This window comes from Dipodomys merriami, unplaced genomic scaffold, assembly GCF_024711535.1.
Source record: "Dipodomys merriami isolate MVZ:Mamm:240054 unplaced genomic scaffold, mDipMer1.0.p SCAF_42, whole genome shotgun sequence".
Classification (NCBI taxonomy): domain Eukaryota; kingdom Metazoa; phylum Chordata; class Mammalia; order Rodentia; family Heteromyidae; genus Dipodomys; species Dipodomys merriami.
Genome location: NW_027205826.1, coordinates 5,970,524 through 5,996,428, shown reverse-complemented (window position 1 = coordinate 5,996,428; position 25,905 = coordinate 5,970,524). Strand labels below are relative to the sequence as shown.

The 25,905-nt window shown below is 48.2% G+C and overlaps 1 protein-coding gene and 1 non-coding gene across 4 annotated transcripts in view; both read left to right on the top strand.

Moving 5' to 3' along the window:
• Positions 1-1,892: 1,892 nt before the first annotated feature.
• The window catches only part of Rgs9 (regulator of G protein signaling 9), a 63,875-nt gene continuing 39,862 nt past the window's right edge, over positions 1,893-25,905 (top strand). For 2 of the 3 annotated variants that reach the window (XM_069993282.1, XM_069993284.1), the window contains exons 1-7: positions 1,893-2,115; positions 14,044-14,140; positions 17,557-17,607; positions 19,480-19,586; positions 20,049-20,100; positions 20,386-20,444; positions 21,886-21,962. In XM_069993282.1, the coding sequence (XP_069849383.1) occupies positions 2,059-2,115; positions 14,044-14,140; positions 17,557-17,607; positions 19,480-19,586; positions 20,049-20,100; positions 20,386-20,444; positions 21,886-21,962 (500 nt within the window). In that variant the 5' untranslated portion in view covers positions 1,893-2,058. Of the gene's footprint in view, positions 2,116-13,189; positions 13,247-14,043; positions 14,141-17,556; positions 17,608-19,479; positions 19,587-20,048; positions 20,101-20,385; positions 20,445-21,885; positions 21,963-25,905 lie in introns of those variants that run through there. The other variant, XM_069993283.1, reaches the window with a different exon arrangement.
• Positions 16,571-16,680, top strand: LOC138807531 (U6 spliceosomal RNA). Its single transcript, XR_011366198.1, has one exon. It is a non-coding gene; the product is annotated as a U6 spliceosomal RNA (small nuclear RNA).

The following is a 25,905-nucleotide window of genomic DNA, read 5'->3' as shown; positions in this document are numbered from 1 at the left end:
GATCTAGAATCCTGTATGCCTTATCTCCCAGTGTGTTCTGGATATAACTTCACCGTATATGATTGTATTTGTTTGGAGAGGTCAACCTCTTTGTGGAGGTGTGGTGTTTATTGAACGATGGTGGTATAATTTTAGGAGCCTAGGTGGATGTTTCTCAAAACTCATTTACCTGGGTAACCCCTTTCCCTCCAGACGTGGACTGTTTCTGTCACCCAGCAAGCTCCCTTGGACCTCTACTCATCTCATCCCATCCCAGAGCCCATTCCTTTCAAGCTGCACCTTTAGGTAATCTGATGTCTTACAAGCTCTTCATAGACACCCACCAATCATGCCTACCCTTACCTCCCTGCCTTTTGTTATTCTTTTATTATTGTTTTGTGGGCCCTGGGAGTTTGAATTCAGAGCTTGTGTGCTCTCCCTTAAGTCTTTCACTTAAGGCTGGTGCTCTTCCACTTGAACCACTCCTTTACTTCTGATTCTTCACTAGTCATTTGGAAATTAAAAAGTCTTGTGGGATTTTTTTTGCCCTGGCTTTAAGCTTGAATAGCTAAGATTACAGACATGATTCCACCAGTGCTTATCAGATTATTGCAGGTAAATATGCTTTCATCAGATTATTACAGGTAAATATGACTTGAAAGGAAAAAAAGAAATGAATAAGGATCTCTAGTTTAAAGGGCCATCAGTTGACTGCCTTCCTAAGCAAATCCCCCTTTGTTCTCTTCCATCATAAATTCATTAGCTGTGGTACTCAATATCCACGCAGCATCTGTAGATTGGAGAAAGTGTTTAATGTAATAAAACTGAAAGGGGTTTGATGACTACTAAGGGGCTCATCTTTTCATTTCTCTAGATATGATAACAGAAAGAACCTGTTGATAAGGATTTTGGTAATGGGGAGGCTTCGGATGTGTAAGGAGAGGAGATGTATGGCATCATGTGCTCAAGTTTGCAGGTAATCTAAAACTGCCCTTCAGGAGACTATGAAAAACAAATGTAGCTGGGTGCTGGTGGCACATGCCTATAATCTTAGCTGAGGATCACATCATGGTTTAAAGTCAGCCTGGGCAGGAAAGTCCATGAGGCGTTTATCTTCAATTAAGCACCAAAAAGCCAGAAGTGGAGCTGCAGCTCAAGTGGTAGAGTGTTAACCTTGAGGAAAACTCAGGGACAATGCCCAAGCCCTGAGTTCAAGCCCTAGGACACACACACACACACACACACACACACACACACACACACACACACACACACACACAGAGTGATCACTAAGAATCAGAAGTAAAATCTAATTTGCCCATGGCTAGACAGGTGGCTGAGGAGAAATAACCTCTTCATTCGTCACTTCCTTTAAAATAAACTTCTTGCCAATTATTCTGATATTTATTTGTTCATTGCCACCTCTGATCTTTGTGCCTACCAGGACATTCAGGAACAATCACTGTTACTCGTGTCTGCATTAAATGTCTGAGGAGCCTTTCCAGTGTGAGCCCATTATTATTTGTTTTAACTTCTTTGATAATGAGTTGATTCTTGAGATTCTAAGGAATTTGCCCAAGGTTGCCCCGCAATTGATGGCCAAGGTGGCATTGGAAAGACACCGCTTCCACAGCGCTTTATTAGTGGGAGCCATTTGCTTAATTCTGAACCTAACTCGGTTAAAAGGCTTAATCAGGCCTTGGGGACATCGCCACCTGCTTGCTCATCCCTGACCCTTGGGTGCCACCTGAGGCTCCACCGAATCCAGGTGGAGCCGCACACCGCCCCCTGGTGGCAGGCGGGCGCCCGCGCAGCGCATGCTAATGAGGCCGCGCCGCCGCCCGCTGATTGGCTGGCGCGGATTCCAGCTGTTTTGCAAGTCGGCGGGTGAGAGTAGAGCGGAGGAGCCTGCAGGCGGCTGCCGGGGCCCCGAGCGCTCCCCGCCCTGCGCCTGCGGGGACGACGCCCGGGCTGGGGCGGGCCAGGCCGGCTTCCCAACTTAGGGAGGCGGGGTGGAAAGGGGTGCTTTCCCTTTCTCTCAAATTCGTGTTGTGCTGGTGAACTCATCCCGGGTCCAGCATGACGATCCGACACCAAGGCCAGCAGTACAGGCCGAGGATGGCATTTCTCCCAAAGGTACCAGGGGTGTCCCCACCTGTGGGTCTGGCAGGGGGGCGGGGGGCGCCCCTGGGGAGAGTGGGGGGGGCAGCGGGGCGGGCGTCCCTGTCGTCGGTTCGAGATGAGCTCAAACGGCTGGGGAGGTCTGGTGTTGCCTTTTCAAGACGGCAATCGTTGGGTTTGTGTGTGAGCTGTTGGTCCTGGAGCTCCGGAGGCCAGCGAGGCCGGTCGGCCGGAGGCTGCTGCGGACAGCCAACAACCTGTTACTCGAGAAGCGAGGGGAGGCCGCTGTGGGGAGGCAGCGCAGGGCGAGGCTGCGCCGGGGTCCGAGTCGGCCTGTTTGTCTGGTTATAAGACACGGGATGCTAAGGGAACGTGTGTGTGTGTGTGTGTGTGTGTGTGTGTGCCATCTTCGGGTCCACACGGTAGTATTTTAAAGTGAGGGAGGGTGTGTGTGTGCGCGCCTAGACCGCAAAACTGGCGTGATCTGTAAGGATCTAGGGCCTCCCTGAGCCCTTCACTTGAGCAGAGCAGCTGGGTATCTCTCAGCTTGCACGATCAGAGCCTTTTCTTTCTGTTGCAAATATTTTCTTAGAGCAAGCAAGGGGGTGGGGAGGATACACTTGTGGGGTGATGTGTCTGGGGACAAAGCCCTGGTCATTTTGTTCCTGGCTTTTGAGGCAGCAAGTGTGGGAAGAGTTCTATGGGGGATTAGGTCTCAGGTCACTTGTGTGCCCTTCCTTCCTCCTGTCCCCAGCCACTTTCGCAGGACAGTTTGCATCTTCTTAAGCTTATCCCATTGAGTAGAATTAGCTGAATGTGTGGTGACAAGCTAGGCCTGGGCCCTGAGCCCCGAGACCTCAGCAAGTTGCTTAGAGTCAGTGACCAGCGCTCTGGATTTGCTGCATGTTAAAAACCTGTCCCATGGGGGGGCACACTCAGTCACACTTGATCTCCCTCCATAGGAGAGATGTGAGGATGTCCAGAAAACAGAATCAACCCAGAGCGTCAGTACTGCTGCGGCTGGATTCCTAAAAGCCAGAAGAAGCTAACCAAGTCTGATGTGGGAAAGCAAATATGAACTTCCAGGTTTTTTGCAGGCAGGACTGCTCTGGCTGGGGAAAGAGTAATTGTCTGGAGATACTGAGCTTCCTTATTAAATCTTGGGCATTCTTTCCCATGATGGCTGTTATCTAGTAGCTTCTTTCTTTACCTTGGTCTTCTCACTGGTGTCTTAATCTCCAGCCTCCCCTTCTCTATGCAATCTTTCCTCCTCTTCAGCGCTCCCTCTCATTCCCCCCCCCTACCTCCATCCTGGCCTCCCTCTACCCCAGCCTTGGCTTCCACCTTAGTTTCCCTTCCTCCACCCAGCCTCCCTTTTCCACCAAGTTTCCCTCCACCCCAGCTTCTCTTGCCCTCCTCACTCCCTCCTCCCCTCCTCCAAGACACCCCTCCCACACACTGGTTTTCTTTCCAAAATTAAATGACCCCCTCCACTTGAGCCCCCTTCCCCCCATTGGCTTCCTACACCTGCAGAATGCAGTCTCCCTTCTCTGCCTGGCTGCTCAAGATTCCTCTCCAGATTCCTCCCCCCACCAGATTCCTCCCCAGATTCCTCCCCTCCCCCCCTTCATTTCCCCAGCTTACCTCCCCCCTCCCCCCTTCCTCCCCTACCCCCCAGGAGGCAGAGCAGAGCAGTGACAGGTACCCAGGGCTCCCAGCTCCATGACCTCCATACCTTTTTCGGACTTATGTTCTGTCCTAGCTCAGGCTCTTCTGTGAGCCTCCTTTTGCCTCTCTGCGATCCTTCCATCCCCCCTCCCCTGTTCCCACAGCCCATGCATAGGCCCCTCCCCCGTGAAGGTGGGTTCTGTCAACCCCCTAAGTGGACTGACTTCCGCTCCTGTGCCTGCAGATGCCCCCCCATCTTTCTTATTGCTTCCCCTTTGTCTTGCACTGGCTAGGACCCTGCCTGCATCTTCCAGTGTTTTGGGTCATGTCACAGAGCAGCTTAGAGAGCAGGAAACAGGAAAGGCTCTGCAGAACATGTGCTGGGGGACCCTTACCAACCAGCTGGCCCAGCCATCTAGCCTACTGGAGACGGGGTTGGATCAAAGGCATGTGCGTGGCGACAGGTACCATAGTCTCCATTCCAGGCTTGTTATGCTACACATTGTGTCCCTAACAGGGTCTTACCGGCATTTTCTCTTCTGTTTCATTGGACAGTGGTCTGATGAAATGAATGATTATTATTTTACAAAGAAGGAAACTGAGGCCCAGACAGCCTCATGAAAATGATAGGACCAGCCAGGTGCTGGTAGCTTATGCCTAGCTATTCAGGAGGCTGAGATCTGAGGATCATGGGTTGAAGCTAGCCTGGGCAGGAAAGTCCATGAGACTCTTTTTTGTTTTGTTTTGTTTTTTTGTTTTTGTTTTTTGTCAGTTGTGGGGCTTGAACTCTGGGCCTGAGCACTGCCCCTCAGCTCTTCAGCTCAAGGCAAGTACTCTACCGCTTGAGCCACAGTGCCACTTCTGGTTTTCTAGTGGTTTATTGGAGATAAGAGTCTTACGGAGTTTCCTGCCCGGCTGGCTTTGAACTGTGATCCTCAGATCTCAGCCTCTTGAGTAGCTAGGATTATAGGCATGAGCCACCAGTACCCGGGGTCCATGAGACTCTTATCTCCAAAAAACCACTCAGAAAAAGCTGAAAGTGGCACTGTGGCTCAAGTGGTAGAGTGCTAGCTCTGAGTAAAAGAAGCTCAGGGACAGCATCCAGGCCCTGAGTTCAAGTCCCAGGACTGGCCAAAAAAAAAAAAAGAAAAAAGAAAAGAAAAGAAAAAAAGAAGAAAACTAAAAATAAATAAAGAGGTAGTACCAGAAAAAGATACAAAAAGATTACAGAAGTGGCCATTGTCTATTTCCAAGTGCTAAAAAATGCTACAAACATTTCTATGCTGTAAGATGGAATATGGAGGCTGTGGGTGGAGCCTTCAATGAGGCTGGGGACACAGAGCTTCCGGCTGAGGATAAATAGGAGGTTCTGGGCAGAGAGAGGGGAAGATGCTTCGAAGAGAGGGAACGGCACATGGCTGGGAGGCCAAGCATCTGGTGGTCTGCAGACACATGGTGCTGTAGATGGAAGTAGAAGAAAGGTAGATTGAGATGGAGGGATGGAAATGAGCTCTTGCAACTCTCTGAAGATGATTTGATTTGATTTCTTAAGGAACCATTGCAGAATTTGGACTAGGCAAGGAATGCAGCCGACTTGAGCTAAGATTGTTTACTGAGGGTCCTGCTGTGTCCCCCACTGCTGTGACACCCAGGGAATGGAGTCTTTTCATAGTATGTGTGTGTGTGTGGGGGGGTGATACGTTCAGAAGTATCCTCCTGTGAGTGCTGAGGTAGTTCCCCTGTGCCTCCGGCTCCAGCTCCACGCAGTGGCTGGAGATACCTGCCCATCAGCCCAGCTGCTGCCCACCTGCATGCCTGGGCTTGGTCAAGGTATGGTGGGAGAGCTCACCTGGCCCAGGGCTTTGCTCAGGATGGGGTTTAGCCAAGGATACCTGGACTAAAGAGCCACAGGTAAGTGGTTTTCAGTGGCTCTCATACCCATGATCATTTTTTTTTTGGTGCTGCCCCACGCTTTTGTGATTTCTGGTTCACCATCCCAGCCAATCCCGCCTCCTTCTTCCCTAGAGATTTCCCATAGGATTGGCTCTCTTGGTGACACGAGGAGGGTCTTCTGTTTCATGATTTACCTTTCCTATGGCTCCTGGCATCTCTCTGTCTCTGTCTCTGTCTCTGTCTCTCCCCTGCCAACCACCCCTTGGGAAGAGGACTTCATATACCTGGGCAGAGGGTTTTATCTTTTTTTTTTTTTGGTCATGGGGCTTGAACTCTGGGCCTGGGCACTGTCCCTGAGCTCTTCAGCTCAAGGCGAGCACTTGAGCCACAGCACCACTTCCAGTTTTTTGGTGGGTCATTGGAAATAAGAGTCTCAAGGACTTTTTTGCCCAGCTGGCTTTGAACCATCATCCTCAGATCTTAGCCTCCTGAGTAGCTAGGATTACAGGCATGAGCCACCAATGGCTGGCTGGTTGTATCTTTTTTTTAATCCAATACACTTAGTGAAACACCTTTATGCCAGGTGTAGGGGATACCAGGTTTCTTAGAGCACCCAGAGAAAGACAGCTATATAAACAGAGACTTTGTTGTTAATACACCCAGCAGGGGTGGCTGGGGGAGTAGTGTCTGGGGTGTGTGTGGGGAATTAGATTTCATGAGGAGCTCATTTTTTTTTAAAGGAGGAGGTTAGGAAGATGAGTGTCATTGTAGGCAGATGCAAAACACAGATGTGTAAGAGAGAGGGGTGGCTGGAGGAGACTCCTTGGGGTGAGGGCAGCAGGCTCTGAGAGGGCAGGGGACGGGTGTGGAACAGACAGACAGGAAGGCTGGGTGGTTGAGAAGGGTTCTGAGCTGGAGGGCTTCCTACAAGCTGCCAGGAGTTGATGCTTTCTGTGTTTAATGGTGCTGCTCTAAAACCAGGGATGAGTAAGATGGGTTGGTTTACATGCTACAAGTGGGATTCTGATGAGAAGGCGTGACTGCTTTTCAACCCCGGCTGGCTGCATCATTAACAGGATTCACATCAAGTCATTGTCCTTAGAATTTCTGATTTATTTGGCTTAAGGTGAGGCCCAGACATTTGTCTTTTTAAAAAGACCTTCCCAGGTGGTTTGAATATGTGGCTCTGGGGCCATTTGGCAACATCTGGGTATATTTTGGGCTACAGCCACTGGGAATTTTACTGGCACTGAGTGGGTAGAGACAGATGGCGATACTTTATAGTACACAGGATGGTCCCCTAAACAGGTCCCCCAGGCTAGAGAGCATATTAAAGGCTGTGAACCAATGCCCAGTAAAGGCAGAGCCTGTCCTCAGCCCATTGTTAGCTCACTGTGAGCCGCTGATCCACCGAGGATGAGCCAGTGGGTAGATGAGATACAGACAAAATCAGAATCAAGGGGCTGGGAATGTGGCTTAGTGGTATGGTTCTTGCCTAGCATGCATGAAGCCCTGGGTTCAATTCCTCAGTACCACATACACAGAAAAACCTGGAAGTAGCACTGTGGCTCAAGAGGTAGAGTGTTAGCTTTGAGCAAAAGAAGCTCAGGGACAGCGCCCAGGCCCTGAGTTCAAGCCCCAAGACTGGCAACAAAACAAAACACCAGTATCAATAGAAGTTGGCTATTGCAGGTCTTGCCTGGGACCAGCTGGAGTTCCTGCTGGGGTGTAGCAGGGTGGGGGAGCAGGTTCAGGAGAAAGAGCACCTCATACTTAGGCCCAGTGCAGGTGAGTGTCTCCAGATGCTGGGAGGAGCTTGTGATTCTTAGATTGGAGTTTGCCCAGCCAAGATCCCACTTTCCTCTATCAGCAAAACAATGCTGTGCGCTTCTGGGCCACTCACCCCTATCTCCAAGTAGAAAACTCCTAATGATCATTGTCTCCCCTGGGAGCTTCTTCCAGCAACCCCAAGGTCTTCCACTGTGAGTGGCAGCTCCTAATTTGAGGAGCAACGTGGGTGCGGTGGGTGGGCTGTCAGAGCTGTCAAAGCCATCAAAGCCATCGTTTCTGATCCCTTCATGATGTGGGGGTCCCCGGGATGGGACCTGCAGTCACATCTCAGTGCATGGATGACAGAGAGGAAATGTGGGGCTGATACCCCTCCCCCCTTCCCAGCTTCTCCCAAGGCAGCATCACCCTCTCCTCTTCCCCCCTACCCCCAACACAGGGTCAGATGGGGGCCCAGCGGTGGCCTGCTTTTGTGGCATTTATGTGGGAGGGGATGGGAAGCTGATCTGTCTGGGGACAGGAGCACAGCTCTTCCAATGTGGGCCTAGACCTGCCTGGTTTTCCTTCATCTCCTCAGGGACAGACGCCCAGGGGACCCAAAGCATTGGGAGGAGATGGTTTGCAACATTTTGGAGCAGAAAAGCAAGGAGAATGTGGAGAAACATGCAGTCACTTTTCTGAGAATGGGAGATGGCTTTTTTTTTTTCTGATTAAAGATGGAACAGAAAAGCCTGTGTTCATCTGCACAGGCCACCATAACAAAATACCACAGACTCAGTGGTTTAAACAACAGAAATGTATTTTCTCACAGTTCTGGAGGCTGGAATTCTTCCATCAATGTGTAGAGGGTGGGGTTTTTTTTTTCTGAGAGCTCGGGTCTTGGGTTTGGGGATGGTCCTCCTTATTTTCTGGTTCAGATCCTTTCACATACTAGACAAGCTTTACCACGGAGCTACGTTACATCCCCAGACCTTGTTTTGCTTTGCTTTGTTTTCTGTGCCTGGGGCTTGAACTCAACCTCGGTGCTGTCCCTTAGCTTTTTTGCTCAAGGCTAGCGCTCTACCACTTGAATCACGTCTCTTCTTCCAACCTTTTTCTGGTGGTTAATTAGACATAAATGTCTCATAGACCTTCCAGCCTGGGCTGGCCTTGAACCTATATCTCCAGATCTCAGCCTCTTTAGTAGCTAGGATTAGAGATGTGAGCTACTGGCATCTGGTGCTCAGACTTTTTTCTTTTTTGAGACAGGGTCTCTGTTTCTGTACCTCAAGCTGGCCTCAAACTTGTGATCCTCCTTGCCTTTGTCTCCCAAGGGCTGGGGTTACAGTATGTGCTATCATACCTAGCTCTTACTTAACTTTCTAAAAAGACTCTCATGTCCAAAATCAACCAGCTTCTGAAGTGTTAGGGGTTAGGTATGACTTCAACATATGAAGCTCACAATAGAATCTCCAGAACCCCAATGGTTGAACCCCTTTGAATGTTCCCCAGGCCCATGTGACAGTCTTCCCTCCCACCAGCTACTCCTTTTTGCAAAGGGTGACATACCTGCTAGAAAGAAATCTGACTCCCCTCATTGTGATTTTAAAATAACTCTCATTATTCCTCCTCTGAAGGTTATTTTCAAACTCTTAATAACTGGGTTTTTTTTTCTTTTTGATGCAAAGACAAGGAATCAAACCTGCTGACTTTGTCAGGGGAACTCAGGTTAAACTTTCAAGGTGGGATTTTTTATTTCTCCTCCAGTAGATGGGCCTTTTGTTTCCAGGCAATGCTGTGGTCTCTTTGAATGAAAAAACAAATTTCCCCATGAATACAGACTTTTCTCTGGCAGCTGATGTGGGAGAGGGTAGGCTTGGTCTTCACCATCACCAAACTAAGTGTTTCCTGAAGCGCATTGTGAATTCCAAGACGCACAGTTAACTCTGGAAGGAGTTGTTTCCGCAGCACTCTGGGAGACCATGGCTCCTTGGTCCCTTGATTGGCCCAGCCAGCAGGTGGTTCCCAGAACCTTGAGTTGATCTATTTGCTTCTCTCTCTGCCACTGACCCATGGTCTGAGTCATTGCCAGGTTCTGACCCCACAGATGGCCGATGACAAAGCCTTCCAGTGAACCTGAAGTGAAGCGATTCTGTGAGCTGAGACCAAGTGTGCGCTCCGGCCCACACCGGGAGCCCCTGGTACCGCCTGGGACCCGCTGGCTGGCTGAGCCACCGGCCTGTGATCGATTCCAGCTTGTTTCTTGCGATGATAGTTTTGCTTCAAACGCTGATCTTACAATGAAGATTGATACAGGAGCCCCTACTTCTCCAGGCTGAATTAGGACATTTTCCCACACCCCTTGTGAAGGGGGGAGCCTTCCAGTGTCAGGAGCAGGCTGGAGGAGTGAGAGGTGAAATCGAGTTTTCCAATTCAGGGCTTTCCCGAATGACCTTTTGTCTCTTAACACAGGTGCTTTATTTTTTAAACTTTATTTTGTGCCAGCTTGAACTCAGGGCCGCAGCAGTGTCTGTGAGCTTTCTTATTCAAGGCTAGCACGCTACCACTTGAGCCACTTCCAGTTTTTTGGTAGTTAATTGGAGATGAGAGTCTTAAGGACTTTTCCTGCTTGGGCTGTCTTCAAGCCATGATCCTCAGATCTCAGCCTTCTGAGTAGCTAGGATTATAGGCGTGAGCCACCCACACGCCTGGCCCATTATTCTTCTCTACAGCAGGTACACCTCTTTGCATTCCTGTCACCAGCAACACAAGCATTCTAGTGTCCATCACTTTCTTTTCCTGTGTGGACAGGCTCAGAGCCTTGGACCTATCCCTTGGAGAGAAGGTCAGTCAGTCCTCACTACCTAGGAAAAGTCTGCTCACCCTGTCAGCACATTTTGAGGGAATCATTTCAGTTTTTTTCCTCTTCTGTGTTTTATTCCAGTCAGTATCAACTTTTTTTTTTTTTGTGGTGCCAATACAGGGGCTTGAATTCTTCTCTACCCTCTCACTCAGCTTTTTCATTCAAGACTGGTACTCTACCACTTGAGCCATCTCTCTCCTGATAGCTTTTTGTAGGGGATAAGTCTCATCAGTGTCTTTGCTGGCTTCAAACCATGGGCCTCAGATCTCAGCTTCCTGAGTAGCTAAGACTGCAGGCTTGAGACACCAGCACCCAGTGAACACTGGTATTTCATTAGAGTCTACACAATTATAAAACCACCTCAATTAACGGGGCACCTACTATCATAGTCTTCATTTTATAGAAGAGGAAAGAGATTATGTGAGTTGCCTGAGATCCTTCTACTAGGAGAGAAAAAAAAATCACCTCTCAGAGGAGATGAGAGCTTGGGATTCTTTTTCTTCTGACCACAAGCACCTTCAAAGTCTAGAGGGTTCTGTTCATTGTGAGGAGCCTACAGTGTTGAGGGTGTTGCTTCATTAAATGACAGCGGGGTAATGAGGGCAAAACCAATGTAGATGAGATGGTGAGAAGTGGGAAGTGGGGAGCTACTTTCTCTTGGGTGAATGATTAGGATTGGCCCACAGATCTCTAGGAGTGTATCTCCTGGACAGCAAGAGAGAGCTTGAGAGCAGTAAAGGCAGGGCAGGGATTCTTCGTTCCCACCTGCTGCGTCCTGTCCTGAGCCTCTGGTTCCTGCAGCCTTAACAGCTGAGGAACCACGCTGCCCCTCCACTCGGCTTCCTGCTGCCCTGTCTTGCCTGTTCTGTAAGATTCACTTCAGGAATGACCCGTGTTCCTCTGCTGCGTGTGTCGTCTCTTGTATTCTGATGTCTTCTTCTTCTACATTGTACTTTCCTCTGTTTTTTATTAATGATCAAAAAGCCCCAAAGTACTATCACAGAGAGAGAGAGAGAGAGAGAGAGAGAGAGAGAGAGAGAGAGAGAGAGAGAGAGAGAGAGAGAGAGAGGATAGAAGGGGCAGAGGAGAAGATATAGTCTTCAAAGACCATTTCCTTCAACAAGGTCTCACCCCCTAAGTTTCCATCACCTCCAAATAGCCTATCAGATTAGGAGACTAATCCAGGGATGATATCAGAGCTCTACCCTACCCAGTCACGTACCCAGAGTCCTGTCTTAGACTGCTGCTGCATGACTAAGCCTCCCTTATAAGAGCCTCTGGGGGACATCTCAGATCCAAGCCCCAACACGATCTTCCCATTAGTGGGGACTTCCCTGGAGAACGTGACGTTTGGAGCCTGTGTGCAGGAGGCTTGATTAATGGCATTCACAAAGACCGAATGTCAAGAAAAAACAGGTCATCGCTTTTAAATAGAGTAAACATATTTTGCAGTTGATTTTATTTTCATTTAATTTTTTCAAGTGGAGAAACATTTGTGCGTGTGTGTGTGTGTGTGTGTGTGTGTGTGTGTGTGTGTGTGTGTGTGTGTGTTTATGAGACAAGGTCTTCTTATATAGCTCAGGTTGGCCTTGAACATGTGGCTCTCTGGCTTTTATTTTCTGAGGGCTGGGATTCCCGGAGTTCACCACCGTATGCATCTAAAGATGAGTGGGAGCTGTCATCTTGCAGTTCAATCTTCCTTGACAGTGTATTGACTTTTTTCTCTGGCTCCCAATATTTTCTTGAATATTCATGACTCTCTAGTTTAGCTCTCTGATCCGCATCTCTTCGGAAGTTGGGGAGGCCATTTCCAGACACTTGCTATAGTGTGAGTCTCTCAGCAGTCCCTGGTAGCTAGCAAGCCGAAGCAGAAGCGTGTGCGTCCGAAGGTTTCTCTGCCCACTTCCCTTCCATCTTCGTCGTTTCCTCCCCCCTCCCTATCTCCCATCCTTCCCTTTCCTCTCCCTTCTCTTTCCCTTTCCTTTCCTTTTCCTTCTCTCTTCTCTTCCCTTTTTTTCTTCCCCTCTCCCTTTTCTCCTTTCTCTCCCCTTGCTTCCCCTCCCTTCCTCTTACATTTCCTTTTGTTCTTTCCTTATTTCTTTCCCTCCCCTTCTCTTCCCTGTGCTCTCTCTCTCTCTCTCTCTCTCTCTCTCTCTCTCTCTCTCTCTCTCTCTCTCTCTCTCTCTCTGTCTCTCTCCCTCTCTCTCTCTGTCTCTCTCGTCCATCATAGGCTTTGAACTCAGGGCCTGGGTGCTGTGCTCTATCACTTTAAGCCACAGCGCCACTTCTGGTTTTCTGGTGGTTCATTGGAGATCAGAGTCTCATGGACTTTTTTCTTGCCCAGGCTGGCTTGGAACAGAGATCCTCAAATCTCAGCCTCCTGAGTAGCTAGAATGACAGGTGTGAGCCGCCGGAGCCCCTCCTTCCTTCCCTTCTCTTTTTCTTCCTTACCCTCCCTTCCTTCCTTTCCCTTCCTTCCATCCCCTTCCTCTCTTCCCTGTCTCTCCCCTCCCTTTCTTCTCTTCCCTTCCCTCTCTTCTTTTTCCTTCCTTCTCCTTTTCCTCTGCTCATCTCCCTGGACTTTCCTTTTTGTTTTTTGGTATGGGGATGGGCCCTAGGACCTCATGCATGATAATCAAGTGCCTTATCGCTAAACTATATCCCTAGTCCTTTTTTCCCCCCATTTCCTTTTTCCTGTGTTGAGAACTGGCAATTGTAATCACAAACCTCGGTATTGTTCTCTGCCGCTCACTGAGCTACCGGATCACTTGCTGGTGCTCCGCTAAGGCTTTCTCACCATTTCTTTATTATTCATGCAGCAGCTGTTTATCAAGTGCCACCTGTGTACCAGGCACTCATCCAAACAGTAAGAACTACAGCAAGGGAGCAAGACAGACTCCTGAAGAACTTAGCTCCTAGGAGGGAAGAGAGATGCACGACAAACAATTTCATAAGGTGCTTGCAGACTTAGTGTGTCAGATGCTGAATGCAGTGGGAAATGCAAGCAGCGTGTGGGCAAGGTAGACCTCCTGGGAATATCAGAAGAGGGAGGTGAGCCACATAGGCCTCTCAGGAACAGGCAGACAGAATATCCAGAGCAAAGGCCCTGTGGCCAGCAGAGGGTGTTGCTTGACACTCAGGAACAGCAAGGTGGCTGGTGTGTGGCTGGATAGAGAATCCTGGTAAGGAGGAGCAGGAGAAGAGTCATAAAGAAAAGAGGTTCCCACCATGGAGTTTGGTGACTTGCCCTTGGCCTTTGCTCTAAGCACAATATCTCTGGCAGTACAAGGGCTGGGCAGACAAGATAAAGGAATTACCGTGAAGGCATTGGACAAGCTCATCTGGTGGGCTGGACTGTCGCTGTGACTTTGAATGGATTGGGTGAACCGGCTTTTCCCTACTGTGGCAAACCTTTTCTGATTGTCTTGAGTGCTCTTCCAACGTGCGCACAGCTACAGTCACTGGAACAAACCCCACACTTCGGGTATGACATGCGGCACCCAGCCACAGGGAGCTAGCTTCTACCTGCCATGCCGTCCCAACCCTCCCAGTCTGGAGGCACCTGCTGGAGCTCAGGCAGCCCAGGAGGCCTTTGGGTCAACGAAGCGCATGTGTGGCTCTGATCATAAGGGAGCCATTCAGTGCCCATCTGGCTCCTGCAGGGTTAGAGACCCAGGGGTCCCCTTGTGTCTTTGGATCCCGCTCTGTAATAGTTGCAGTCAGCTGAACTTTTCCCTTTTCCTGTCTTGCAGATTGAAGCATTGGTGAAAGACATGCAGAACCCAGACACAGGGGTCAGAATGCACAACCAGAGGGTCCTGGTCACCAGTGTCCCTCACGCCATGACAGGTGAAGTAGCTCCATGACTCTTACCGGGGAGTTGGCAAATTCAATCACATAGGTCAATTCCTCTCTGGTCTTTGTTTATGAATAAAGTTTTATTGGAACACGTTCATGTCCATTCACTCATGGCCATTCACTCTTGTTTTGTTTTTGTTTTTGTTTTGTCGGGGCTTGAACTCTGGGCCTGGGCACTGTCCCTCAGCTCTTCAGCTTAAGGAGAGTGCTCTACCACTTGAGCCACAGTGCCACTTCCAGTTTTGGGAGTGGTTTATTGGAGATAAGAGTCTCATGGACTTTCCTGCCTGGGGTTGGCTCTGAACTGTGATCCTCAGATCTCAACCTCCTGAGTAGCTAGGATTACAGGCGTGAGTCACCAGTGCCCGGCTCACTCTTGTTTTTACATGCCAAGGGCAGGGTTAAAATACAGAGTGGAATCAGGACCCACAATGCTGAAATAGTTACTGTCCAGCCCTTTTACAGAATAGTTTGCTGATTTCTGGGCTTTGATTTTCTTCTAAGCCACAGGTCCCTTAAACCATGGTTCCCAGAAAACCTATCTTTTTGGTTTATTTTGTTTTAATGATGCCAGGCAGCAGGAAGTAAATGCACATTTATTAGGAAAGACACGCACATTTGCCTTGCTCCACTCTTTCCTACCTTCTAGATCACAGTCACACCCTTTGAGCATCCCCAGCTTTGAGCTTCCAGCTCTTCTTTGTGTTGAGGGTAAAGGGCCTGCAAGGCCTCGTTAGGAGATGTTGGCTGGGGCAAAGCAGCCAGCACCAGAACAGAAGGCCACATTTGGTTCCTCCGTTATCCATTCTTTAAGCTCTTGGGATTGTAGTAAAGAGTAGGTGTTATATCATGCATGCTGCTTTTCTAAGCCACAGACAAACGGACCTTGTGAGTCCTCACCCCCACCCCCCCGCCCCCTCCTGTGACCTGACTCCGTTTTTCACCCAAGGTGCCCTAGTCATGCGGAGCTACACTCTCCCAGCCTTGAAAGAAGAGGGAACCCCACTAGCAATGCATCACTCAGAGCTCTGTGACAGAAGCATTAGGACTCGGACTTGTTGACTGGAAAGCTACAGAGTAGCACAGGAAAGAAAGGGAGGAACATGGGAATGTAGGGATCAGAATAGAACTGGGTACCCAAAGAGCAGGGAACCAATGGGAAGACTCTGTAGGGAGCCCATACTCCCCACTCCCCTGCTATTGAAGAAGCAGCTATGGCAGTGGCAGTCTTTGAGATCATCCCTGACCTAGCCCCTCCTTGCTTCTGGTTGCCATGAATAATTTCTGGCTTGATTTCCCTAATGCCGGACTGCAGCGTCATTGCAGGGGAGGTATCCTGTGTCGATCCTCTGGATCACCACACTGCCTGGTAGGGGCAAGGACACACGGGAGGGCTAAGAGAAGTCTATTGATGGTGTGAAGCAGTCCCGGTGGGATACTGTGTGAGGATCAGCCATGTGGCAGGTGTTCCGTGAGAGGCTCCAGCCAGCAGACTTTTATACTGTGCATTGCACTCACAGAAAAGTCATAGTAGATAGCAGCAGCTAGGGACTCTCTCTCTCTCCCTCCCTCCCTCCTCTCTATCTCTCTCCCCTTGTAAATAGAGAGAGACACAAAGGAGTTCAGAGATTTGTCGCCACGTTACTAAGTAAGTGAGCTAGAGTTTGCCAGCTCTTTGAGTCTAAAATTTACCTCATCTACTGTTGGCGTGTAGATACGCATTTAGTTTTCTGCATCTGGGTGGCATCTATCCTGCCAGATTTCCCCTCAGTCTTGCTGCATGGGCGTCTTCCATCTCCTGTAGAAACAGGCTACATAGCAAAGCCCCCTGGTCAGTGCCGGTGATGGCAAATGTTCATCCAGCCTCTCGGGTGGCAGAGGACCCAGGGTTTCTAGAGAAAGATGGCTGAAGCGGGAACCTGAGCAGCATGCCCTGCTGTCAGCACAGACCGCAAGGTACCAATGCCAGTGGCATCCAGATCTCACTCGGTCTATTTCAGGAAGCAATCAAGTGGATGAGAACAGCCCTGGCTCCTCTGGGTGGAGAGTGCTCATCCGTCTCTCCCGTTTGCTGGCTCTCAGCTCAATGCTGCTGTGTAGCTCTTAAAAGGGAGACTGCAATGTCCACAGGCTCTGGCCTGGGATTATTTTTAAAATACAACTTTATTGTTATTATTAAGGTGTGGGGGGTGGGGTTAATCATTTCATAAGTCAGGTGATGAGTACATTTCTCTTTTGGACAATGTCTTCCCTTCCTGTGCTTTCCCCAACTTCCCCCTCTTCTGTCCCTGTCCATAAGTTGCCTAGTTTATTGTCCACGTAGTATATACTGGCTTCCACGTCTCTGTTTGCCCTTCTTCCCTCCCTGTCTGTGCTCCACTCCTTTTGCCCCCTAAAAAAAAAGATAAAAAACAAATCAAAGTGCTCGCTTCGGCAGCACATATATTAAGATTGGAATGATACAGAGAAGATTATTAGCAAAGCCCTCTTGCAAGGATGACACGCAAATTCGTGAAGCGTTCCATAAAAACAAAAACAAAAACAAATCAAAACCAAAAGCAAAATCAAACACTTCCACCACCACTACCACCACCAATAACAAAACACCATGTTTCCATTTCTTGGAATTTGTATGGATAAATAGTATCGTAATTGCTTAGAGGAGTTATGCCTTTAGGTTCCTCCCTTAAGGGCATCTTCCTTTAGTTGGTTTCTGTCCTGTATAAGTGATCATATCCAGTTATATCTGAGATCTATCTTCCACATCTGACAGCCTGGGATTTTACAAGTAGGATGTTAGAATAAGAATTTTGTCAGCCAAGGATGGATCCAAAGAAAGGAAATCCATTGCAAACAAGAATAGGTGGCATGCGGGTGCCGATAGAAGCCACAGCAGAGCATTGGTGCTCTCGGTGTGGCCACGAGGGGAAGAGACGAAGGTTGTCCACACCCAGCCAGAGTTGTAGGCACATAATTAAGCCAGGGGAGTGTGGGTGCTCCCTAAGAGATCCAGAAGGATAGCTCTGAAGAGCAAAGTATCATTTACAACCTTCCATCTCCAAGGACACACGCAGTAGTGTCTCACGTCCGGACTTTATTTGCATGCTTTGTGAGCCAATTTCCTGCCCCTTAAGTGGCTGATCAAAGTTAAGTATGACAAGAGTTGAAGATATGTAGGTGAGGATTGAGCTGCAGATACTAGAGTCCAATCGTGGACTGCCCTGACTTGCAGGCTACAAAGATTGAACTGTATGAAGTGGGGTCTCTGAGGGGTTTGAGCAGTTGAGGGACAAGTTCATTGATGAGCAGAGAGGAGACCAGGCAGGCAACCACACGGAGGAGGGTAAGGCCATGTGAAGGTGAGTTCAGAGGCTGTGATGGTGAATGACTTCATCTCTATTTTGCAGGAGGTGATGTTCTACAGTGGATTGTCCAGCGTCTTTGGATCTCCAACCTGGGTGAGGATTTGTCCTGCACTTGGTTATTGCTGACTACTGTATCTACACTACTACAGGGAAAACTAGACCAAGGCTTTGCTGGTGTGGTTAAGAAATTTACATTGAGCTGGGCACTGGTAGCTCACACTTGTCATCCTGTTGAAGAGGGTGAAATCTGAGGATTACCATTCAAAGCCAGCTGTGGCAGGAGAGTCCATGAGACTCTTATTTCCAATGAACCACCAGGAAACCAGAAGTGGAGCTGTGGCACAAGTGGTACAGTGCTAGCCTTGAGCACAAAAGCTCAGGGACAGCGCCCAGGCCCTGAATTCAGGCTCCATGACTGACCAAAAAAAAAAAAAAAATCCCCCCTCTCAAACCTGGAAATTTACATTGAGAAGATCTTCATGAATAAAACAAACAAACAAAAAACAGCCTGACACTTCAGAGATGAAATAGTTATTTCATGTAGAATAGCGAGGGCATATAGGCTGTAGAAGATGGAGACCATGCAGTCCCAAAAGACTTCTCAAAAGGGGTTCTGAGAAAAGTGGTGTTCATGATGGATGAAGAGAAGCCAGGAGGGTCTTCCAGCAAGGGGAGACTGACCAGAGCAATGCTGCGGAAATGGAACAAACAGAGACTAGAGGGGTGATGACAGGAAATTGGGAGTGATGATGTCCGCTCCGCTACTTGCGGTGGCGGGTGGGGGCACATTGGAGTGCACCTGATCTGTTTGCAGACTCAAGTTTTATCTAGAGATGAGTGTGAGGGAGCCATGTGCAGCTTTGGAGCCTGGAAGGTATCCAGTAACTGTATTTAAGCTGTGATGTTTGCCAGCAATCTGTAGAATTGATCAGAGTAAGAGAATCTGGGGAGCAAATTTCATAGTGGAAAAAAAAAGGCTTTGGGTTCAGTAAGGCATGACAGCTCAGGGTATGGCCCTTGAAGGAGGGGAGGGGAGGGTTTCCCAGGCCTTGGGTGATGGGATAGGATTTAGGCTGGAGTCCTGGGCAGGCTCTGGTTTTGAAGGATTAGGGGGATGGATTTCCCAGTGGAAGATGGAAAAAAAATCTATCTGTTCCATTGCTACTTCTTGGCAAGAAGGTATTCTTTTTTCTTTTTATTATTTTTATTTTTTTGCCAGTCCTGATGCTTGAACTCTGGGTCTGGGTGCTGTTCCTGAGCTTCTTTTGTTCAAGGCAAGCACTCTACCACTTGAGCCACAGAGCCACTTCTGGCTTTATTGAGTAGTTTTATTGGAGATAAGAGTCTCAAGGAGTTTCCTGCCGGGGCTGGCTTCAAATCACAATCCTCAGATCTCAGCCTCCTGAGTAGGTAGGATTATAGGCATGAACCACTGGTGCCCGGTTCAAGCAGGTTTTCTTTTATCTGAGATAAATGCAGAAAGATGACTCTGGTTGGACATGAAGAGGGATGTGGAAATTAATGTGGGAAGGAATGGAAGGCTCTGGATGCAGGCAACACTGCATACAGATGGTTGGCAATCAATGTGATCTCCTTCCCCTTTTCTCTCGAGTGAAGACGTGACTGATGGTCAAGCAGAGACATTTTCTGTGACCTTTGCTAGACCCAAAGCCTAAAGATGCTTCTCCAGGGCTTTCTCAACCATCAGCCACAAGTTACCTGCACAGGGCACCGGTGGTATCTAGTAATACCCAGTTCACTGACTTATTGAGTCGTCCCTGGGGACAGGACCTTTTAGCCCCCTTCCCCTGCCCATGCTTGCCTATAGTCAGGTTCAAGAACCTTGGCGTCCCTCAGGTACTGTGCTGGTAGGACACTCTCCTGGAGTTTGCGATGCTATGTGGGGGCTGGGCAATGCCCTTCTACCTCGCTCTTACTGTTCATGTCTGAACTACTTCTCCCCAGAGGCCCAGAACTTGGGCAACTTTATTGTCAAGTACGGGTACATCTATCCTCTGCAGGATCCCAAGAATCTCGTTCTCAAGCCCGATAGCAGCCTCTATCGATTTCAGGTGAGTTTGGGCCTTGACTTCAGGTGTTCACGGGAGGTTGATTTTATTTGGAAAGGTAACGGCTTGGCCTCCTATCCTCACAGATCAGGAATTTAAAAGTAGCTGGGCACCGGTGGCTCACGCCTGTCATCCTAGCTACTAAGGAGGCTGAGATCTGAGGATCACGGTTCAAAGCCAGCCCAGGCAGGAACATCCATGACTTTCTTATCTCCAATGAACCACCAGAAAACCAAAAGTGGTGCTGTGGCTTAAAGTGGTAGAACGCTAGTCTTGAGCAGAAGTGCTCAGGAATAGCACTCAGGCTGTGTGTTCAAACCCCACAACTGACAAAAATTAAAAAAAAATAGTGGAGTGAGCTAAGGTGTTTTTTAATCTCTTCCAACCCAGGACTAGAGGATAAGCAGTTTGTTCATGAGATTCCAGCCCAGTGGGTGAGCATTGTTTTCCTATTTTCTTTCATAGACACCATATTTTTGGCCCACCCAGCAGTGGCCAGCTGAAGATACAGATTACGGTAACTACTTTACCCTGCTCATCTGCCTTTGCTCATGCTTGCACATTGCTCATTTCCTTGGTGCGTTGTGGTGACATTTGTCTTGCTGTCTCCCTGACCTTTACGCCAGCTCACATCTGTATTGGGAAGGTCTCTGGGGATGGAGGAAAGCCACTGGGCTGAGTGTCTCCTTTAGTATTCTCAGCTCAGCAGCTTCCTGCCGAGAGAGGCTGCCAAGGGGAGGTGGGGGGGTGTTGAGAATTGAAATATGATGATGATGGAAAGCGTCATTGATTTATTTTCTAGCTATCTATCTCGCCAAGCGAAATATCAAGAAGAAAGGGATTTTAGAAGAATACGAAAAGGTAAAAAGCTGTTTTCAAGTAGAATTTATTATAATAGAGTGGGAAATTGTCATGAGCTGGGTTTTCCCTCTTCCTCATATTTATGCATTCATCTGTATCCTATCCACCCATCCATCCACTCACCCATCTGCCCATCCATCTCCTGATGTACTTAGAAATAGTTCGCTGAAGCAAGTTCTCCTCTGTGTCAGTTTTCATTTCTTATGCTCTTGCTCCAGTGGCGCTCAGGCACACAGGGACTAGTGTCTGCTTCCTTTTTTGGTCTCCAAATAACATGGTTTAATTGATATCTGTCATAATAATAGATCAGCCTTCATGAATACCGTTGAACTTGAGTTTATGAAGCAAAAGCAATAGTGTAGACTTTTGTCCATACTACACCGCATTATTTAATTTAGTCTGGGTGAATCATATTTCCCTAAGTGCAAACTTAACCTTCCAAAGCCTCACATTTCTGGCAGAAGGCAACAGTCTTGCTGTATTTTAATTATTTAAAAACATGTTTTTCTACCACTTTGCACTGTTCAAAAAGAAATGTACTCATTACTTATGTCACTGTAACCCTTCTGTACATCACCTTTACAATAAAATTTAAATTAAAAAAAATAAAAAGTTTTTAGTCAGGGACTGGTGGCTCACGCTTGTAATCCTAGCTACTCAGGAGGATGAGATCTGAGAATTGTGGGTTGAAGCCAGCCCAGGCAGGAAAGTCTGTGAGACTCTTATCTCCAATAAACTGCTCAAAAAGCCAGAAGTGGTGCTGTGGCTCAAGTGGTAGAGTGTTCACCTTGAGCAAAGAAGAAACTCAGGGACAGTGTCCAGGCCCTGTGTTCAAGCCCTAGGACTGGCAAAAAACAAACCAACAAAAATACCCCCCCCCCCCCCCCGCCAAACAACAAACATTACATTAACATTGGGTTTTATCTTCATGGATTTTAAATTAGTGTATATTAATTGTACAAATGATGTTTCCTTGTTATACTTTCATATATGCTTTGTGGACTTTTGATAGTCTGTGGTTGAATACTGAGTTTCCATATATTCCCCCTTCTTTGGTCCTCTCTTCCTAGTCGTTTGGGATAGATTGATAGCATTTTATTTAAAATTGAAAAATTTCTTTTTCTTCTGAGGCAGGGTCTCACTGTGTAGCTGAGGCTGGCCTCCAACTTGAGGTCCTCTTGCTTCAGCCTCCTGACTATACAGCTGTACGCTACCATGCCTGTCAGATTTGGGATTACTTAGTTTAAACCAAACAAATCCACATGCAGAAAGATAAGGCTGAAGGCAGTCCATATGGTCCCTCGAATGAACAAAGGTTGTCTTGAAGCTGGGCAAACTGGTTGGCTTAGAACTGTGGGCTCCAGTTGATTAGCTTAGAGCTTTTTACTCTGCTGCCTGTGGCCAGGACTCAGTGTTCTTATTTGTATTTTTCCTTCTTTAGGAAAATTACAATTTCTTGAACAAAAAAATTAACTACAAGTGGGACTTTGTCATTATGCAAGCCAAAGAGCAGTACAGGTGAGTAAAAGGAGCCATTCCTGTTCTCTGGTTGTATCCTTCCTTCCTTCCTTCCTTCCTTCCTTCCTTCCTTCCTTCCTTCCTTCCTTCCTTCCTTCCTTCCTTCCTTTCTCTTCCTCCCTTCCTCCCTCCCTCCCTCCCCCCTATTCTCTTTCTTTTTGTGGGGGATTGAATCTAGTGCCTCAAGCATGTTAGGCAATTGTTTTACCCCCCCACTCATCCCCCCCCCCCCGCCCCCCTGCCTCCCTGCAAGCTATATCCCTGGCCATGTTTGTTATGTTTTATCTTTGATATAGGATCTTTCTAACTTTTCCTGGCTGGCTTCATACCTCTGCCTTCAGATTAGCTGTGATTTCAGGTGTGCTTTGCCACACATAGCTTTTTGTTTCCTTTTATGAAAGTCAATCTTTGCTGAGCTTTGATGTGTCAAACACTGGGTCAGCTCTGGAGAGTAAAAGGACACACTGTGGTGGGCCAGGAAGACAAGTAAGCAGGCCCTGATGCTATCATGGTGTGAGAGCCACACAGTGGGCGTGTGCAGAGGTAGCTGTGGAAATATACTCAACTGGTCGCTGAGTAAGATATAACCAGGTGGAGGATGGCGATGGTGGATACAGAGGGAGCACTGGAGCCTGAAGGCAGGAGGTTGCTCTGGTGGGCATTTCCTGTGACTGGGGCAGAGTGCCAAGTGTGGACTGGGTAGAAGCTAGCACGATACTTGCTGGAGGTGTTAGTCGCAGATCACCAGAGGGCTATGGGGAGCTGTTAGGTAGGAAAGGCCATAATTAGATTTGTCCTTTGGAGCACCCACTTCTGGCTTGCATTTGCCTATTGTCTCTATGAGAATTGGAGCTAAATATCTCCTGGAGAGCTTGTCCTTGTCCATGAGGGCCAGAGATAAGTATTCGGTGGGGACAGTGACAGATCAGTCAGGACAAGGTTAGGCCATGAGTACAAACAGCCCCCAGCTATTAGGGGCTAGACTCTACAGGTTCATTTCTTGTTTGTGTTCTCGTCCACTGTGGGTCATCTGAGCTCCTTCAGTCCAGGATGCATTTGGAAAGGTCCACACCATCTAGGCTTTTCCTACCTCTGTATCAGGACACTCTGCAGATTAGAGAAACACCTGTCACCAGCACTCACATGGTTATGCTTGACTTCCAAAAGGACTGAATGGGGTTGTATAATCTTACCGATGGTCTTAGAAGTAGAGGAGCCGCTGGAAGATCTGGTGGCCACCAGCAGTGGTTACTTAAGTAGATAATTCAAGTTGGGGTCATCAACCTGCCTTGCTCATCCTGACCGTCCAGATCCTAGAATTGTAAGCTTGCTAGTATCCAGTTAGGCTACAGGGCAGACACCTGAGCATGACTCCTGTCCACTTCCTCCTAGGTGGAGCCGACTTCTCTGTGTGCCAGACCACAGACATACCCTCCCCACCCCTCTCTACTCTCATTTTGCCCAACATCTGATGCTTTGGAAATGCTAGGATAGAACCCAGGTCCTTGCTCATACTGGGCAAGTGTTCTACCACTGAACTGTATCTTTAGCTCTGCTTCTAATTTTTGAAACATTTAGGATCATGTCACTCTGATTCAAGAGAGGATGTTCACTTCAAATGTCACTTGCTCCTTTCTCATGGTCTGCTGTTGCACTCAGAGGGCCCTATATTTAGTATCTCAGAGCAGCAACAATAATTATTGTATTATCTGCCATGACTTTCAAAGGTCAGGGATGTGGGAATGGCCTGGGCTGAGTGATTCTAATTTCAAGCCTCCCTAGGAGTTATGGTCAGATGGTGATAGGCTGGGGCCCTGGTGCAGGTGAGGGCCTGCTGGCATTCCCTGTTTTCTTCTGGAAGCTTCTGGGCCCTGAGTGTTGTGTGGCTTGAGCTTCCTTGCAGTATGGCGGCACTGAGGAGGCCAGGTTGCTTAGATGAGGTAGAGGTTCATCAAGCGGCACAGGAGGAATGTGGGGGCCTCCCTCTCTTTTCTGGTCCAGCCTCAGAAGTTTTGCAGTGTGTGACATACAAAACTATCACAGAAAACCCACTTGGCTTCAAGGGGGAGAGGGCATCTCTGTCAATGGAAAGAGAATCAAAGCATTGTAGGCATATTTAGAAATCACTGCCGATACCATCCCCATGTCTACATTGTAGTCCTTGAGTGTTTCCTTACGGCACACGGTGCCTTTCCAATTCTGTTTCTTTAAATGGCCAATCTGTGTCATGTTTCGTCCAAATCTCCTCAAAGGCTGGGACTCCGTGTTTAGCTCACTAATATATTCCTAGTAATTGGAACACAGTGGAAGATCAATAAATACATGAATAAGAAATGCTGTTGTTTAAAAAAAATCATTGTATGACCTAACAGAGAGTTGCTGGTTTCCTGGCTGTCTTAGATTCCAGACATCACGACTCCCATCCATGAACATCTATTGCAGAGGAACAGCTGAGCTGAGCCAGAGAGGACCACTGGGGTCATTAGAGACTGGCTCGCATCATGGAATTCCCATCGTGCCCCAGGCCGTGTGTGGTCCGGCCTCTCCAAGACCGGAGCTAGTTAACCTGGTGGAAAATCCAGTTAGGTTGTCAGGGGGAAGCTGGAGTGACAGTGTTTCTATTTAATTTCCAGAGGAGGCTGGCAAAACACCCTGCTGGAATGGCGCTGTTCACCCAGCCGGCTCTCTGGAGGTTATTATGTTATTCACAGTACATTAACAGGGAGATAAATCTGCTGACTGTCGTGAGGGCATGTGCGTCATCTTACACTCCCTGGGAAAACAAGCGTTGATGAATGTGAGCACAGCTCACCCAGGAAATAGGACTGAATGCGGATTTCGGGGCCATAATTAACCAATGTTTCCCCAGTCCTGGGGGAGGGAGGCCCAGCATCTACTTCCTATGGACAATGGGGAAGGGAGGGTGGGGGGGCGTGGACAGATGAGAAAGGAATAAGCAACCAAGGGGGTCAATGGCTCATGCCTGTAGTCCTACAGGGGCTGAGATAGGAGGATCTTGGTTCAAAGCCAGAGTGGGCAGAAAAGCCCGTGAATTAACCAATAAAAAGCCAGAAGTGGATCTGTAACTCAAATGGTAGAGCATCAGCCTTACCAGCCTTGAGGGAAAAGTTAAGGGAGAATGCCCAGGCCCTGAGTTCAAACTCCAATACTGGCAAACACACACACACACACACACACACACACACACACACACACACACACACACGCACGCAGAAGAAGAAGAAGAAGAAGAAGAAGAAGAAGAAGAAGAAGAAGAAGAAGAAGAAGAAGAAGAAGAAGAAGAAGAAGAAGAAGAAGAGGAGGAGGAGTAGGAGGAGGAGGAGGAGGAGGAGGAGGAGGAGGAGGAGGAGGAGGAGGAGGAGGAGGAGGAGGAGGAAGAGGAGGAAGAGGAAGAAGAAAATGACTTTTGGCAGTCATCAGTTGAGTTCAGAAAAAAATCCCTGACTTGGCCTGTGCTCTTTGGAGTGACAGAGAAGGATGGACAGGCAGAGAAAAAAGAGGATACTAGGAGACCAAGGTCTATCCCTCTCCCCTCCTCCGCACCCCACGCCCCATGTCCTGTTTGGCATTGATGGCAGCCTGCTACACTAGATGTTGATCATGTCGTTTACCAAAGCAAGACACAGTAAGAAGCTAGTGGAGGTTCAGCGTCAGCTCAGATGGTCATTTCACTGCAGCTTGGGGCCATCAGAGAGAGAGCTGGATCTGGACATAAGCTCCGGGAGTCAAGCCCTATTTCTGCCCTGTAGTATGGCCCTGGCAGGGCAAAACCTTGCTTAAATTCTTTCAACTGTGAAGTTGGGAAAAAGCCACTAAGAGGACTAATGGAGATTAGAGGAAGCAATCCATGTACAAACAGTTTGAATGGTACCTGGTGTATGTGTGGTATTGGTGATGTTTATTGTTCTTATACTAGCACACC